This window comes from Leucoraja erinacea, chromosome 16 (assembly GCF_028641065.1).
Source record: "Leucoraja erinacea ecotype New England chromosome 16, Leri_hhj_1, whole genome shotgun sequence".
In the NCBI taxonomy this organism is placed as follows: Eukaryota; Metazoa; Chordata; class Chondrichthyes; order Rajiformes; family Rajidae; genus Leucoraja; species Leucoraja erinaceus.
In genome coordinates, this window is record NC_073392.1 from 38,788,478 (window position 1) to 38,801,465 (window position 12,988).

Sequence of the window (12,988 nt, forward strand, 5' to 3'; positions counted from 1 at the left end):
AATAAACTTGACTTGTAACCAGAAAGGAGTAAGGAGTCTGACTCACAGCACATGATGTGAAACCCGCTTTAAATGTGCTGGAAAGATTCGGTGGAACAAAGGTAGAGACTGTACCTGTTCGTCCTATCCACAGATGCAGACTGATCTATCAAGTGTTTCCTCTCCCAGAACTTTGTTTCCTGATTTTTCCGGTACTTCAGTTAAAGCGACCGCATTAATGTCCATCTGTCCCATTGGCTCCACTGGGCGTGTGTTGAGCGTTCTTCAAAGGCTGTAATTATCGGGTGGTCAGTCTGTCACAGAGTGAGCACGTCCTAATTTTGTAACGTTGCGTCGGGTCACTGAGAGACAGGGTTCGTCAAATGACCTTGGTAGCATTTCACTTGCTATTTGCAGCGCACCCTGTGACATGTTGATCGTGGCTGTGATTCCGGGCTTGCAAGGGCCAATATCTAGTTTCAGCAGTCTGGCGTCACCAAGGCGCTAGTCTTTTAACACTGGGGGATTTTTTAATTTAATCATTTAACAGTACACATACTCTGATAATATGATTTATTTTATTGGCTGCCCTTCTTCTGTGGTTTAATTTATTTTTTTGAATTGTATGAGTGCTTTCTAAAATAGGGCATTTTACTCTATTTAATGATGTATAAATAGAAATCACAAAATGAAAACATTTCCATAATCAGTTTCCCGAGAGCTACACTAGACAGACACCAGATACAATACACATGATTATGTATGTATTTATTTGTTTAAGTTTAACGCCCTGCGTGATGTGATTTCAGCGTGTGTATCAGTGCAGGTAGATGTGAGTCTGCAACGTTGCAATGCCAGGCAGAAACTCGCACGAAATAGCTTCTTTTTATTCAATCGCCAACATTTGAGCTGGCAGCCCAGCATCGCACGCAGGCCCCAGAGTGAGTGCAACGTGAACGAGTTGTGATCACAACAGTTGCCAGGGGTATGCGAGCGGCTGCAGCAGAGTGGGGAATATGATGATGTCACCGGGCGACAACTTTCTCGTTGAGTTATGGCGGAGGTTAACTTTTAGAAAGTTTCTCGGTCTGTTGCGGGATCTGTTGGTGGTCGGGCACTGACAACACTGTCCGGCTCTGTCCTCGGCTGAAGGATCAGCGGACGCAGCGCAGTGACCCAGCTCTAGGGTGAGTGCCATTAGTGGATTGGCAAAGGGTTAAAGAGTCCCAGCTTGTTGTGGTTCTGGGTCTGTGTGTGTGTGTGTCTCTCTCTTCCTCGGGGGTTTTGACTGCTGCAGGAGGGCCCGAAGCGCTCAGCTCTCAACCTCTCATGCTGCCTTTTCATACGCGTACACGTTTTGTTTGTCCTTTTGCTTCTGCTGCACACCCCGGACCCCCGAATTCCCGTAGAAAGGATTGTTGGCCTGAAGCCACGTCTCTCCTGGCGGAGCTCGCAGCGCCCATTGCATTGTAAATGGAGCTGATGTAAAAATAGTGCGAGCATCAGCGAGGCTGTGGTGTTGGATGGCAGTGGGAGAGAGTTGCTTCTTTATGCTGCTGTCTTTCTCTCCTCATTTCTCACCCCTAACCCGTGTTCGAAACCCTCACCTCCCTTGAACAGACATTCTTTGGGGATGGAAAGAGACTGAAATTAAGATTTTTTTTTTCAAGTTGGAGTGAGTGTGTCTGGTTCCAGTTAATCGCAGGAATACTGCCAACGAACCCAAGTTTTTTTTTCTCTCTCTCTCTCACCCGATCTTCGTCCGTCTAAAAATAAAACCGGCAGCGACTCTGCTCGATGGTCGACGCTGTGTGGGGAGCCGGTAACTCCGGCCACCATGCGAGGTTTGTTGTTTTAGTGGCTCATGCGTGGGGGAGCCGAGGATTTCTCTCCCAATGTTTAGGCAAGATCTTTCTAAAAGTAGGAGCTAAGCGTTACATTCCAGCAGTGCAGTATTATTATTCGTAATTGCTAATTTAAACTCGGGTTGTTCCAATGCAAACTTGAGTGTGTAGAGGCAGGGGATGTGTAATATTAGATGCTGTCACTGTGGGATTCATATCTCCAAATAATAATTGTATGTCCAAGTTTTAAAACAAAAGTACAGCCTGGTAGCCTGGCCCAAACCCTGGTGCCATCACATTACTTTACTTTTCCATTTCCTAGTCACGTTATTTTGAATAATTACTCTTTGAAGCTAGGGCCATTTTAGTAGATTTGCTTTTTTTTAAGGAAGTTTTAAAATGGTGTGTTAATGGTACGTTATTAACAGTTCTTTGTGGCCGAGCAGCTGTTTGCAATCACTTGTATAAATACTTTTTTTTTACTGTACAATGCGAGGTGACTGCAGCTGTAAAGATAGCACAGCATTGTAAACCCTACAAGTTATCAAGAGTAAACAGAACAATAAGTGGTTTATCTGATGGCCTTGGATGGGGGGAGGGGGAATTATACAAGTTTTAAATAGTGGGTGTGCTAAATATAGATCACACAGCATTGACCTTATAGTGCCCTTGGAATTATTCAGGCTATCCATACCGATATGTCTGTCTGTTTCATGGTTCATCCCTGGGGTATCAGTGGAAAACTATGGTGCCATGTGATTGCCACATCTGAAGATTCCCGAATTTGCCTGTAATGATCCCCTGAGGAAACTTTTCTAAATGAGGTGGGAATATTGTGTGCAAATTAACCCTTTGCTCTTCCCTCTTCCAACACGCTGTGTGTGTGTGTGTGTGGTTGCACAAAGGAGCATTTTGTAAGTGGGACACTGTGCATCTGATCAGCCATTCTGTACAAAGGCCAAGCTATACTTGAGCCTCACAAAGAACAGTTTATCTGGGCAAAGACGCTGTGATACATCTTCTATGCAACAGGCTAAAATACAAAACTAATCCAGATGCTGTGTATACTTAAGTATGTGCAAAATAAAACTGTACAGAAACTAGTATTTCTTTGTATAACCTTATGAATAGGAGTTACATAAATTTGAAACAACTACGTGTTTTGTGAAAAATGACAATACCAGTCACTGTTTGAGTTGGTGTAGCCTTATGTACATGAAAATGAAATCATATTGCATGGGACCGTTATCCAGGACTGATGCATAGGTCAACAATGCTGGATTTTTAGTACAAGTTTCTTAGATTGAAGACAGTTTTTTTTTGTTAATTTCAAAAATCTGGTTTAATGCTCAAATTAAGTTTTCAGTCCGGTAACATTCACAGTTGAAGTTGCCCGACTTATTTGTCATCAAATTGTATTACACAAATAGATCGGCGTGGTAGTGTGGAGAAAGACTATGCAATGCACTTTTCTGATAGCTCAGTTATTGATTGCATTCAAAACTGAGATGAACAGGTTTCTGCAAATTAAAGGAATCGAAGGATGTGGAGGTGGGGCAGTAAAAAATAAGTGTGCAGTTGAAGATAGGTCATGATCATGCTGAATGTCAGAACATACTGAGAGATGGAACTGCCTATTCCTGCTTGTTGTGTTGAAGGAATTAAGGATTTTGAGAGAGCAAAAAAAGGCAATGCGTAGTGGTTGATGTTACTGTGGTCAACAATCTCGGTCATTGAGGGCCAGCATGCTGGTGTTGATGGAATGTCTGTCGGTCTTTCACATAATTTAATATTGGTGATATATTTCCAGTGTCATTATGTGCCTGCTGTGGGTAGTCCAGATTTCCAAAACCTAAATGGGTGGAATAATCACTGCTCCTTGATGCATCATTATTTTTAGCCAGGTCAGAGTTCTTGATCTTCAGATACCCTTTTATTCAATTGACCAAAGGGTGTGCGGGCAACTGAAAATGTTAATGCCACAGAGCAGCAGGGGAGGGGGAGTTTGGTAGAGCATTGTGTCATGTAGATGTTGAGTGTGAGGGCCATCATCATCTTTGCGTCGGTGAATGAGTCAATGATGACCTGGAGTTAGGTTTGTGAGAGTTTGTGTCTTATCTTTGGTGTAAACCTGCATCTGCAGTTCCTTCCTACACATTTCGTCTGCATATTGCAGTTGGACTACTGAAGGTAGGGTAACTAATTCTGGAGTGTAGTCTCCATAGGATAAACCATTTCCCATTAATTCAGTCCTTGATCTGCATGTATGAAAAGGGAAATGGGGATAACATTTAAGGATAGAAGTCCATCAGCAGAATAAAGCCCCTTCTGATGGCATTTTATTAATTTATAAGGTGTGTTTTTTGAGTTCCCATAGAATTTCAATCTACTCTGACTTGCAATGTTACTGGATCTTCACCCTCCCTGAGATGTGTCCCCCAGTTCTGATCACTTGAGCATCTTATTTAATCATTGCAAAATTAGCTGCCATACCTTCATTGTGGAGGCAGTTCCTACCCTCAAGCTCTCCTTCCCCTTAAATAACGTTTTAAAGACATAAAAATCCACCTACTACAGCCAATGTTCTGGCCATTTATCCAAATATTCTCAATGTGGCTTTGTTTCCAATTCTGTGAAGTGCCACGCGATGCCTTACAGCATTAAAGTTCCTCATAAATTGTATGTAATTGGCTGGTATCATGATGGAGAATGTATGCAGGGAATGTGCCATCCACATGAGAGGCACAACTTGAGAAGGATGTAGCCACCATGACACCTGTGGAATTTGGCAAGGATGATAAAATCTTGTGGTTTAGTGCAGATTAGACCTCCTGTTGTTGAATATTTGATTGTGAGTACATAACTTGTATGGATCTGCAATAAATAATTTAGTAAATAATGTGCCATTATTTCCAGACTTTGTTGACAACTAGTAATAACCTTTTGACATGTCGTAAAATACGATTTCAGTTGACCATCATAAATCTTTACAGGAGTACTTTGGGAAATATGGCAAGTCATTTTGATTGCCACCAAATTTCAGTAGACCAATAAAGCCTTTGTATGTCCATTTAAACTGACTGTAATAGTAATGTTTTGGATTTTGCTTTGTTCTTTAAGACATGATATAGTATAGTTTTCATATTGTATAGTATATGATGTTGTTTGGTTGAAAGAATACTATATATTATACAGTAAAGGGCTTGTCCCACTGCGGGGACCTAATTTGCGAGTTTAGAAGAGTTTGCGCTCGACTCAAACTCGCAGCGTGGTCGACACGTGGTCCTCGGAGGTCACTGTAATTCTGCTTCAAGCTTTGGGGAAGTTCCCGCACACTCGCGACCTCAGTTTGGTCGAGGACCATTTTTCAGCATGCTAAAATATTTTCCGTGACCGGGCATTTTAATTGGCTCATTGGAGTTTTCAGACCAAGGAAAACTGACCGTTGTTAAATGACCACTAAACTTTATTTAAAGTTGTCTGGCTTCTTAAAAGTTTCTCTCCCCCTTCAGTCAGCACTCCCCCGCTTTCCCTGGCCCCCGCCTTTGCTGTGTGTGCGTGCGTGTGCGCGCTGATGGGTGATCCAGCTCGCGGTTTCATCGCTGACGGTCGATTCAGGCGAGTGCCCTCGAGCATGAAGGTCAAATAACATGAAGTTGCTGAAAAGTGGCGTTAGTGGGACAGGCCTTTAACACTCGACCACCACTGCCATAAAATTATATTTTTGGAAATAAATTTATTTTTGGTATGTAATTATCAAGAGTGTTTTCAGGAGATTGCATTTGTCCTTCAGTATTGTGAGCAATTTTGTGCCCCATATCTGAGGATGGATGTGCTGGCTCTGGAGAGGGTCCAGAGGAGGTTTACAAGAATGATCCCAGGAAGGAGTGGGTTAACATATAATGAGCTTTTGCCGGCACTCGGACTGTACTTGTTGGAGTTTAGAAGAATGAGGGGGGACCTCATTGAAACGTACCAAATCATGAAAGGCTTAGTTAGAGTGGATGTGGAGAGGATGTTACTGGTAGTGGGAGAGTCTAGGACTGGAGGTCATAGCCTCAGAATTAAAGGACGTTACTTTAGGAAGATGAGGAGGCATTTCTTTAGTCAGAGGGTGGTGAATCGGTGGAAGTCTTTGCCACAGAAGGCTGTGGAGGCCAAGTCAATGGTTATATTTAGGAGGGAGAGATAGATCAGCCATGGTTGAACGGCAGAGTAGAATTGATGGGCTGAATGAGCTAATTCCGCTCCTATCACTCATGACCTTAAATTTATCTAAAATGCTACTATCTATTAATTTGCACATAGTTATTTTCATTGAAGAACTGTATAGGCTGCCCAGCATCAAATATTTAGATCTTAAGATTTTCTTTTTCATATTTAGGTTCATTTTCTTCACTGCTCACTTTCTTTAACTTTCACAAATTTTCTGAAAACTCTGGATTTTTTTGCAGCTTTGGATTCCTCTTCATATCCTCTTCCTTCATCTACCTCTGGCCATTTGTTCAGCTGCCTTGGCCTGAAGCTCCAGCATTCCTTCCCTCAGGCAATTTCTCCAAATCTATTTTTTTTAAAGCCCATCTGCCCTTTGGCCAAGCTTCTTTGTCTCGGCTTTAGCTCATGTCAATATTTGTCTGTTTACATTCCTTTGAAGTCCCTCGGAATGTTTTTACTGTCAAATGAAGGTTGTTGTTGATTTTATCCATGTATCTGGCCTTGGTTTAGAATTATAAAAAATCGCTGAACACTGACCTGTATTGTTTTATAAATACTTTATAAATGTCGGCACGTACATAGGCTAAGGACTGGAAAATAAGATATTTGTAACTAATGGAAACTTGAGTACAAGTTAAACTTTAAGTTTCCCCATTGCCAATGTTTTTAGGGATTTTGTGTGTGTGTGTTTGTATCTGGCCACGTGACCATGAGTCAGACATGGTGCCACAGTTAACAAAGTTTGTTGGCCAGTCTGCACGAAAATAATCCAAATGCCCCCTTGTGAAAATTGTGACGATTCTGCAGTTTTTCAACAGTTGTAAACAGATGAAGTTACCATGGTGACGTGTTTGCGTTTACTCTTGTCCTAGGCTGCTCAAACATTTTTTGAAGAGGCCTGATTTAAAATGTGGCTTCTGTGCAAGGTAGTTTAGTTTCGACATTCTTTTAATTTCAATATCCTAACTTCTCCTTGATCTTCTCCACTTCCACTTCCCTCTGGAAGGCGACTCCGCACTGTCAAAGCTGCCACAGCCCGACATAAAACTCTTTTTATCCACGAGTAGTTGCTCTACTCAACAGCCAAAAATCTGTAGCCTCCCTTTGATCTGGTATTTTGTTGATGTTTTGTCATTAGTGTTTTATTATTATTATTAATGTTTAGTGTTTTCTGAGTCATTCGTAAGTGTCACTGTATGTCATGTTGTTACTTGTGGGTGGAGCACCAAGGCAAATTCCTTGTATGTGAATACTTGGCCAATAAACTAACTTATTTATTGACCATGTACTGGCTGAATCTTAAGACAATTAGCGCCGTGAGACTGAAATCACCGAGTAGATAATGCCAGTACTGTTAAAACTATGTGCCAGGAACAGAATACCAACAAGTCAATGCATCTTCTAATGAAGAACTGTTCATTTAATGTGTATTGTGTAGATCACGGGAATGTGGAATTGGTGATAATACAATTTGATGGAGAAACGGTTTCTCCTGGCAAGTAGATATGACTAGAAATCATAGATTTTATCGAAATAATTAGGATCGAATAGTTTTTGGAAAATTAGAAGTTTCTTCATACAAGTCTTTGGTGTCTGGAATGCACTGTTCCCAAAAAATGATGAAAGATTCCATAGGAACTCTCAGAAATGAAGTATATACTTGAAGTGGGCTTGCTTGCAAAGTTGGGGCGGGGGGGAGGATGCGTGACTAGCGTGACCCCTTTTTCCGAAGATCTAGCAGAGCTTTGCACCAGAAATCCTTGTAAGAAGGTTCCCTATTTTCAGTAGTGATGGGTAGATTCACAATCCAAGTCACTTCTGAGTGCCACTCACATGAAATATGTTTTATTTTACCTGCACTTCTTTAACATGAATTGAGTTTTGGAATCTGTGGTAATAAATCTGCTTTTCCAAGCAGTGGTCGAATTGGATCACCTCCACTCATCCTTGCAACCATATCATGAATTGTGGGGTGGGCCAGAATTAAATCGGCTAGTTGTCTATAATTTTCCCTTTGTGGCCATTTGGGATTTAATTTTAGTTTAGTTCAGAGATACAGAGCGGAAACAGGCCCTTCAGCCCACCAAGTCCACACCAACGAGCGATCCCTGCACATTATCACTACCCTCCACGCACAAGGTCCAATTTTAAATTTATACCAAGACAATTAACCTACAAACCTGTACGTCATGGAGTGCGGGACAAAACCGAAGATCTCGGAGAAAACCCACTCAGGTCACAGGGAGATTGTACAAACTCTGTACAGACAAGCACCCGTGGTCAGGATCGAACCCGTGTCTCTGGCGCTGTACGGCAGTAACTCTACTACCGTGTGAAAAAATACTTGACCAGTATATTTCATTAGCAGATTGCTTGCCCAATAAATTATAAAGCTGCCATGAACATTCCCATTTGATGTTCAACATATTTTCTTTGGCTAACCTCGCTCTGAGATGCTTGGATACTTTCATCATCTCTGCACCCCTGATATTGACTAACTTGATACGGATTGTGTTCTCAAATATAAAACATCCACACACCCTCCATGACCACCTTCATTAATATAATGTTTCTAAAGTGATAAAATGTTGCAAAGTGCTTCATGGAATAAAAATTGATACCAAACAAAAATGAACTTCATTAGGGAAAATGAAAAATGATCCCAATCGGGTTGACTTTAAGAATCTTTATTGGGAAACAAATGTAAGGATGTTTAGGAAGAGAATTCCAGCGTAAAATCTACATTGCTAAAGGAAGGACTTGGAGAAATATATGCTTACATATTGGTTTGCAACGGACCACATTTTAGCAATCTCTGTGAAAACATAAATGGAGACTAAAGGGCCTGTCCCACTAGGCAAATTTTAGGCAACTGCTGGCGACTGTCATAGTCGTAGCAGGTCACTGAAAAACCGGCGACTGGACTATTGGGCCTGTCCCACTTAGGTGATTTAAAAAAAAAATTTTAAGCGACTGACGGCGAATTTGACAATGGAATTCACCAAAGTCAGCACCGGCGACAACCTATGTCACCTGGCGACAACTACGACAGCACCTATGTCAAGCTACGCTCATTGATGTCCAACCCACGGTCGCCACTGTCACTGAAAAATGTCCAACATGTTGAAAATCCAGCAGTGACCAGAAAGACGCTATGACACTTTGGACGACTGGGGAGACTACTCACGACCATACAGGCGACACCCCAGCAACGACCATGTGGTGACAGCCTAGCCGCCTGCAATCGACTAAATAATCTCCTAAGTAGGACTTGCCCATAACAGTGTTTATTGTGAAGTCTGCATTTTTTTCTCCAAAGCCCTTATGAGCCATGTGGAAGTTGGCCTTCACTGTGCCTCTGGGTCCTGCATCATTGTTAGTTATCTGCTGGAAAGAGGTTTTAGGCAAGGCCCTTGTCAGTAAGTAACTGAACTAATTACCTGTTTCTTCCATCTAGTGAAGACACCTTTGCCAATCTTCCTCCCTTCTCCCACCAAACAACAAAAAAAAAAGACCTTCACTCCTTTCTGTTCCCCCATCCCCCAATCCCACTGAACCAGAGACGACACCCTACTGTACTGAACAATGATATCTCTCCATCACAAACCCCAAATCTCTCTATGGATATCCCCCGCCTCCACCGCTGCATAGCAGTCACCCCTCGAACCAGGCTTTTACTCAAAAGTCACCAACCCTTGGCTTTGGATTTTCTTTTCTCCAAACTCTATTCACCCCCATGAAATGCTAAATTTGTGGCCCACAGGCCCACATGTCTGTGCTTTCCCCATGGTATGTGCAGTCCTTTCAATGTATTTGCAGTCCTTTCAGTAGCATGAGGCACCTGTGGTCAAGTGAGCTACTGAGTTTCCCAGCAATGTGCCCACTGTGGACATTGCATGAACCAGCTGACTAATGTGCTTTTGCAACCTCTGTTCAGTTTCTAGATGGTAACATTTTCAAAGGATCTTAGTGTTGGAGGAGATTACAGAGATGAGGAGCAGCTGGGCTACAGAGGGATTTGAATACAGTAATGTTAATAACTTGTTTATATATATGTATGTATGTTGTATATGTATGTGTGTATAAATAGACATATACACATACACATACATGTGTGCATATATGTGTGTGTTTATATATCTCCAATGATGGGAGCTTTTGGTGAACATCAAGCTATTATAGGCCAGCAAGTGAAGGGGTAATGAATGAATAAAAGTTTTATGCAATTTGGGGTAGAACAACAGTATTCTGTGTGAGCTTAAGTTTTTAGCGAGAAGAATATGGAAGTTAGTAAGAAAAAATAATTGGAATAAGTTAGTCATTGGACTGGGTGTCATTTTGAAAGTGTAGGTAGATGGTTCTATAGATGTTAGAATCACAGCCCATGGTCAAATATGACGTGGATATAAATAGTCTTATTTGGGCTGAATAAAATAGTTTGGGAGGAGTTAGGAGTTTGTGCTAGCAACCAAAGTCAAACAAAGGGGAAATTTTGGCTCGTCTACAAAGGGATGTCAGCAAACATTCTGACAACATAATTAAAGGTAGAGTTGGGGAAGCTGATAGTACACCAATCAGTTATTTATAATTGATGACGGAAATTGTGAATTGTGGTATTCTGCATCTTCAGTCATTTACTCGCAAGTAAAGTTTGGAATCTTCTTTAGGGAATTTTAGTTTAGTTGAGAGATACAGCGTGGAAACAGGCCCTTCGGCCCACCATGTTTGCCACGGCCAGTGATGCCCGCACGTTAACGCTATCCTACACACAATGGACAATTTACATTTATACCAAAGCCAATTAACCTACAGACCAGTGCGTCTTTGGAGTGTGGGAGGAAACGGATGATCCTGGAGAAAATCCATGCAAGTCACGGGGGGAATGTACAGACTCCATACAGACAGCACCCGCAGTCTGGATCGAACCCAGATCTTTGGTGCTGAAATGCAACAACTCTACCTCTGTGCCACAAAAGTTCCCAAACTTCTTTGCTGTGACTGACTTTGGGGAGCTGTTTTTTTGGGGGGTTTTTTGCACCCCTTTTCCATCCACTCCCGAACATAGTATTCCCAACTGAATTCTAAACATTACATAAAATAATCTTATTTTTTCTGGCTGCAGTCCGCTGCTAATGTTACCATGCACAACTCTGATTGAAAACCTAAGTTTTGGAAGAATACATTTCATGATCATAGAATATTCTGTGTTCTGAAACAAGTTTGAGGATGAGGGTTGTACTTATAGAGGTGTATAAAATCATGAGAGGAATAGATCGGGTAGATGCACAGAGTCTCTTGCCCAGAGTAGGGGAATCGACATAGGACATAGTGGACATAGATTCAAGGTGAAGGGGAAAAGTTTTAATAGGAATCTGAGGGGTAACATTTTCACACAAAGGGTGGTGGGTGTATGGAACAAACTGCCAGAGGAGGTAGTTGAGGCAGGGACTATCCCAACATTTAAGAAAGTTAGACAGGTACATGGATAGGACAGGTTTGGAGGGATGGGGATGAAAGGGGGGGCAGGTCGAGCTAGTGTAACTGGGACATGTTGGCCGGTGTGGGCAAGTTGGGCTGAAGGTCCTGTTTCCACACTACCAATCTATGACTCTGTTGATCAATGAATTAAAAATTAATTAGTAATTGATTTGCAAATGAAGGTAAATAAGGTCTTTGTAAATTCAGAAAAGTAAGGCTGATTGTAGGATATTTGGCGTAATTACTCATTAGTGGAAAACAGTTACATGAAGCAAATATTAATAGTTCATGGAACTAGACAGTCAACGAAGTTCAGATGTCTTCATATTAAACATGTTGATGCAGCTACACAGAGCTTTTATTCACGAGCTTTCTAGCTGTACAAAAATATATTTAGCCTCATAAAGGCCAGCGTTAGCAATTTGCAAATTGGAGAATGGCCAGAACAATCCCTGCATTAGATTAACTGGCACTGAATACCGTGCAGAGCAATGCTGAGAATTGACTTGGCTAACGTTAAATTCTAATGACATCAACTCAAAATGGAAATGTTTCAAGATCGCAGTGGAGGCTGAAGGAGCTCTGTTGGGTAGATTGAAGAGCGGATTTTTGTTTTGGCACAGTGACTTGGCCCTCCAGTTAATACAACTTCATGTGGATTCTTTGACATTTTATTTGACTTTTAAATCCAGTTTATTTTAAAGAAAATGTCCCTTTGCCAACTCCAAATTTTGACCTTAATTAAAATGGCCTTAGCTTTACAAAATGTTAAAATGGCGATTCCATTGGCTGATCCCTGCACTGTCGTAGTGATGAAGCATGGGTCAGAGCTCTGAGAGAGAACTGCCTCTCTACAAGTAGTAGGAAGGGGACAAGTATCTTAAAGGGTGATCTTGCTGATACTGTTGTACCAGTTAACCTTCACAGTTTCCTATAGTTCGTTACACCTTTTGTCACCCTGAATTCCTAGGAAATTTGATAAGTGGTTCAGTCACTCACGGACTATAACAATGGAACGACTGGTATTTCAAGTTTGAAATAACTTGTTCCTTGTAGCCAACAATGCTCGTTAGAAGGTCTTGTTGGGAAAGTTTCTTTCTTGGATTATATAAAGTTGATGTGTTGGGTTGCCCTTGCATTAGGAATAGGGAGGTTTCACGGCAGTCGGGTCACGACCCATGACCTGTACTGTTGCTACGATATGCCAAGTGGAGTACACGCGATGAACTGCAGGTAGGCACTTACCATTGTTTCCAGCGTAGCGGGCCCGTTAAAACCTGCCGAAATTGACAATTTTTGCGCTGTAAATAATTATGGAAATCGGGATAAGTGTGCGAGACATTTAGCCTACTTCAGAATTCCAAAAGTGAGGAGAAATGACGGTAGATAGAAACGAGAGCTGAAGGGGACAACAACAGCCAGAGTGCTTGGCGAACATTGGCCGTTTGCTCACTGCATTTCATCAACTAAGG

At 41.7% G+C, this 12,988-nt stretch overlaps 1 protein-coding gene across 4 annotated transcripts in view; it reads left to right on the forward strand.

Annotated features, from left to right (window-relative positions):
* The first annotated feature begins 819 nt into the window (after positions 1-819).
* raf1b (Raf-1 proto-oncogene, serine/threonine kinase b) overlaps positions 820-12,988 on the forward strand; it is a 78,589-nt gene continuing 66,420 nt past the window's right edge. Inside the window, exon 1 of one of the 4 annotated variants that reach the window (XM_055648217.1) lies at positions 820-1,166. Coding sequence is in view for 3 of the 4 variants with exons in the window: in XM_055648213.1 (XP_055504188.1) it covers positions 9,363-9,457 (95 nt within the window). In the remaining variant the exon portion in view is untranslated. Of the gene's footprint in view, positions 1,167-1,267; positions 1,824-2,627; positions 2,648-9,038; positions 9,458-12,988 lie in introns of those variants that run through there. The other 3 variants (XM_055648214.1, XM_055648216.1, XM_055648213.1) reach the window with 3 other exon arrangements.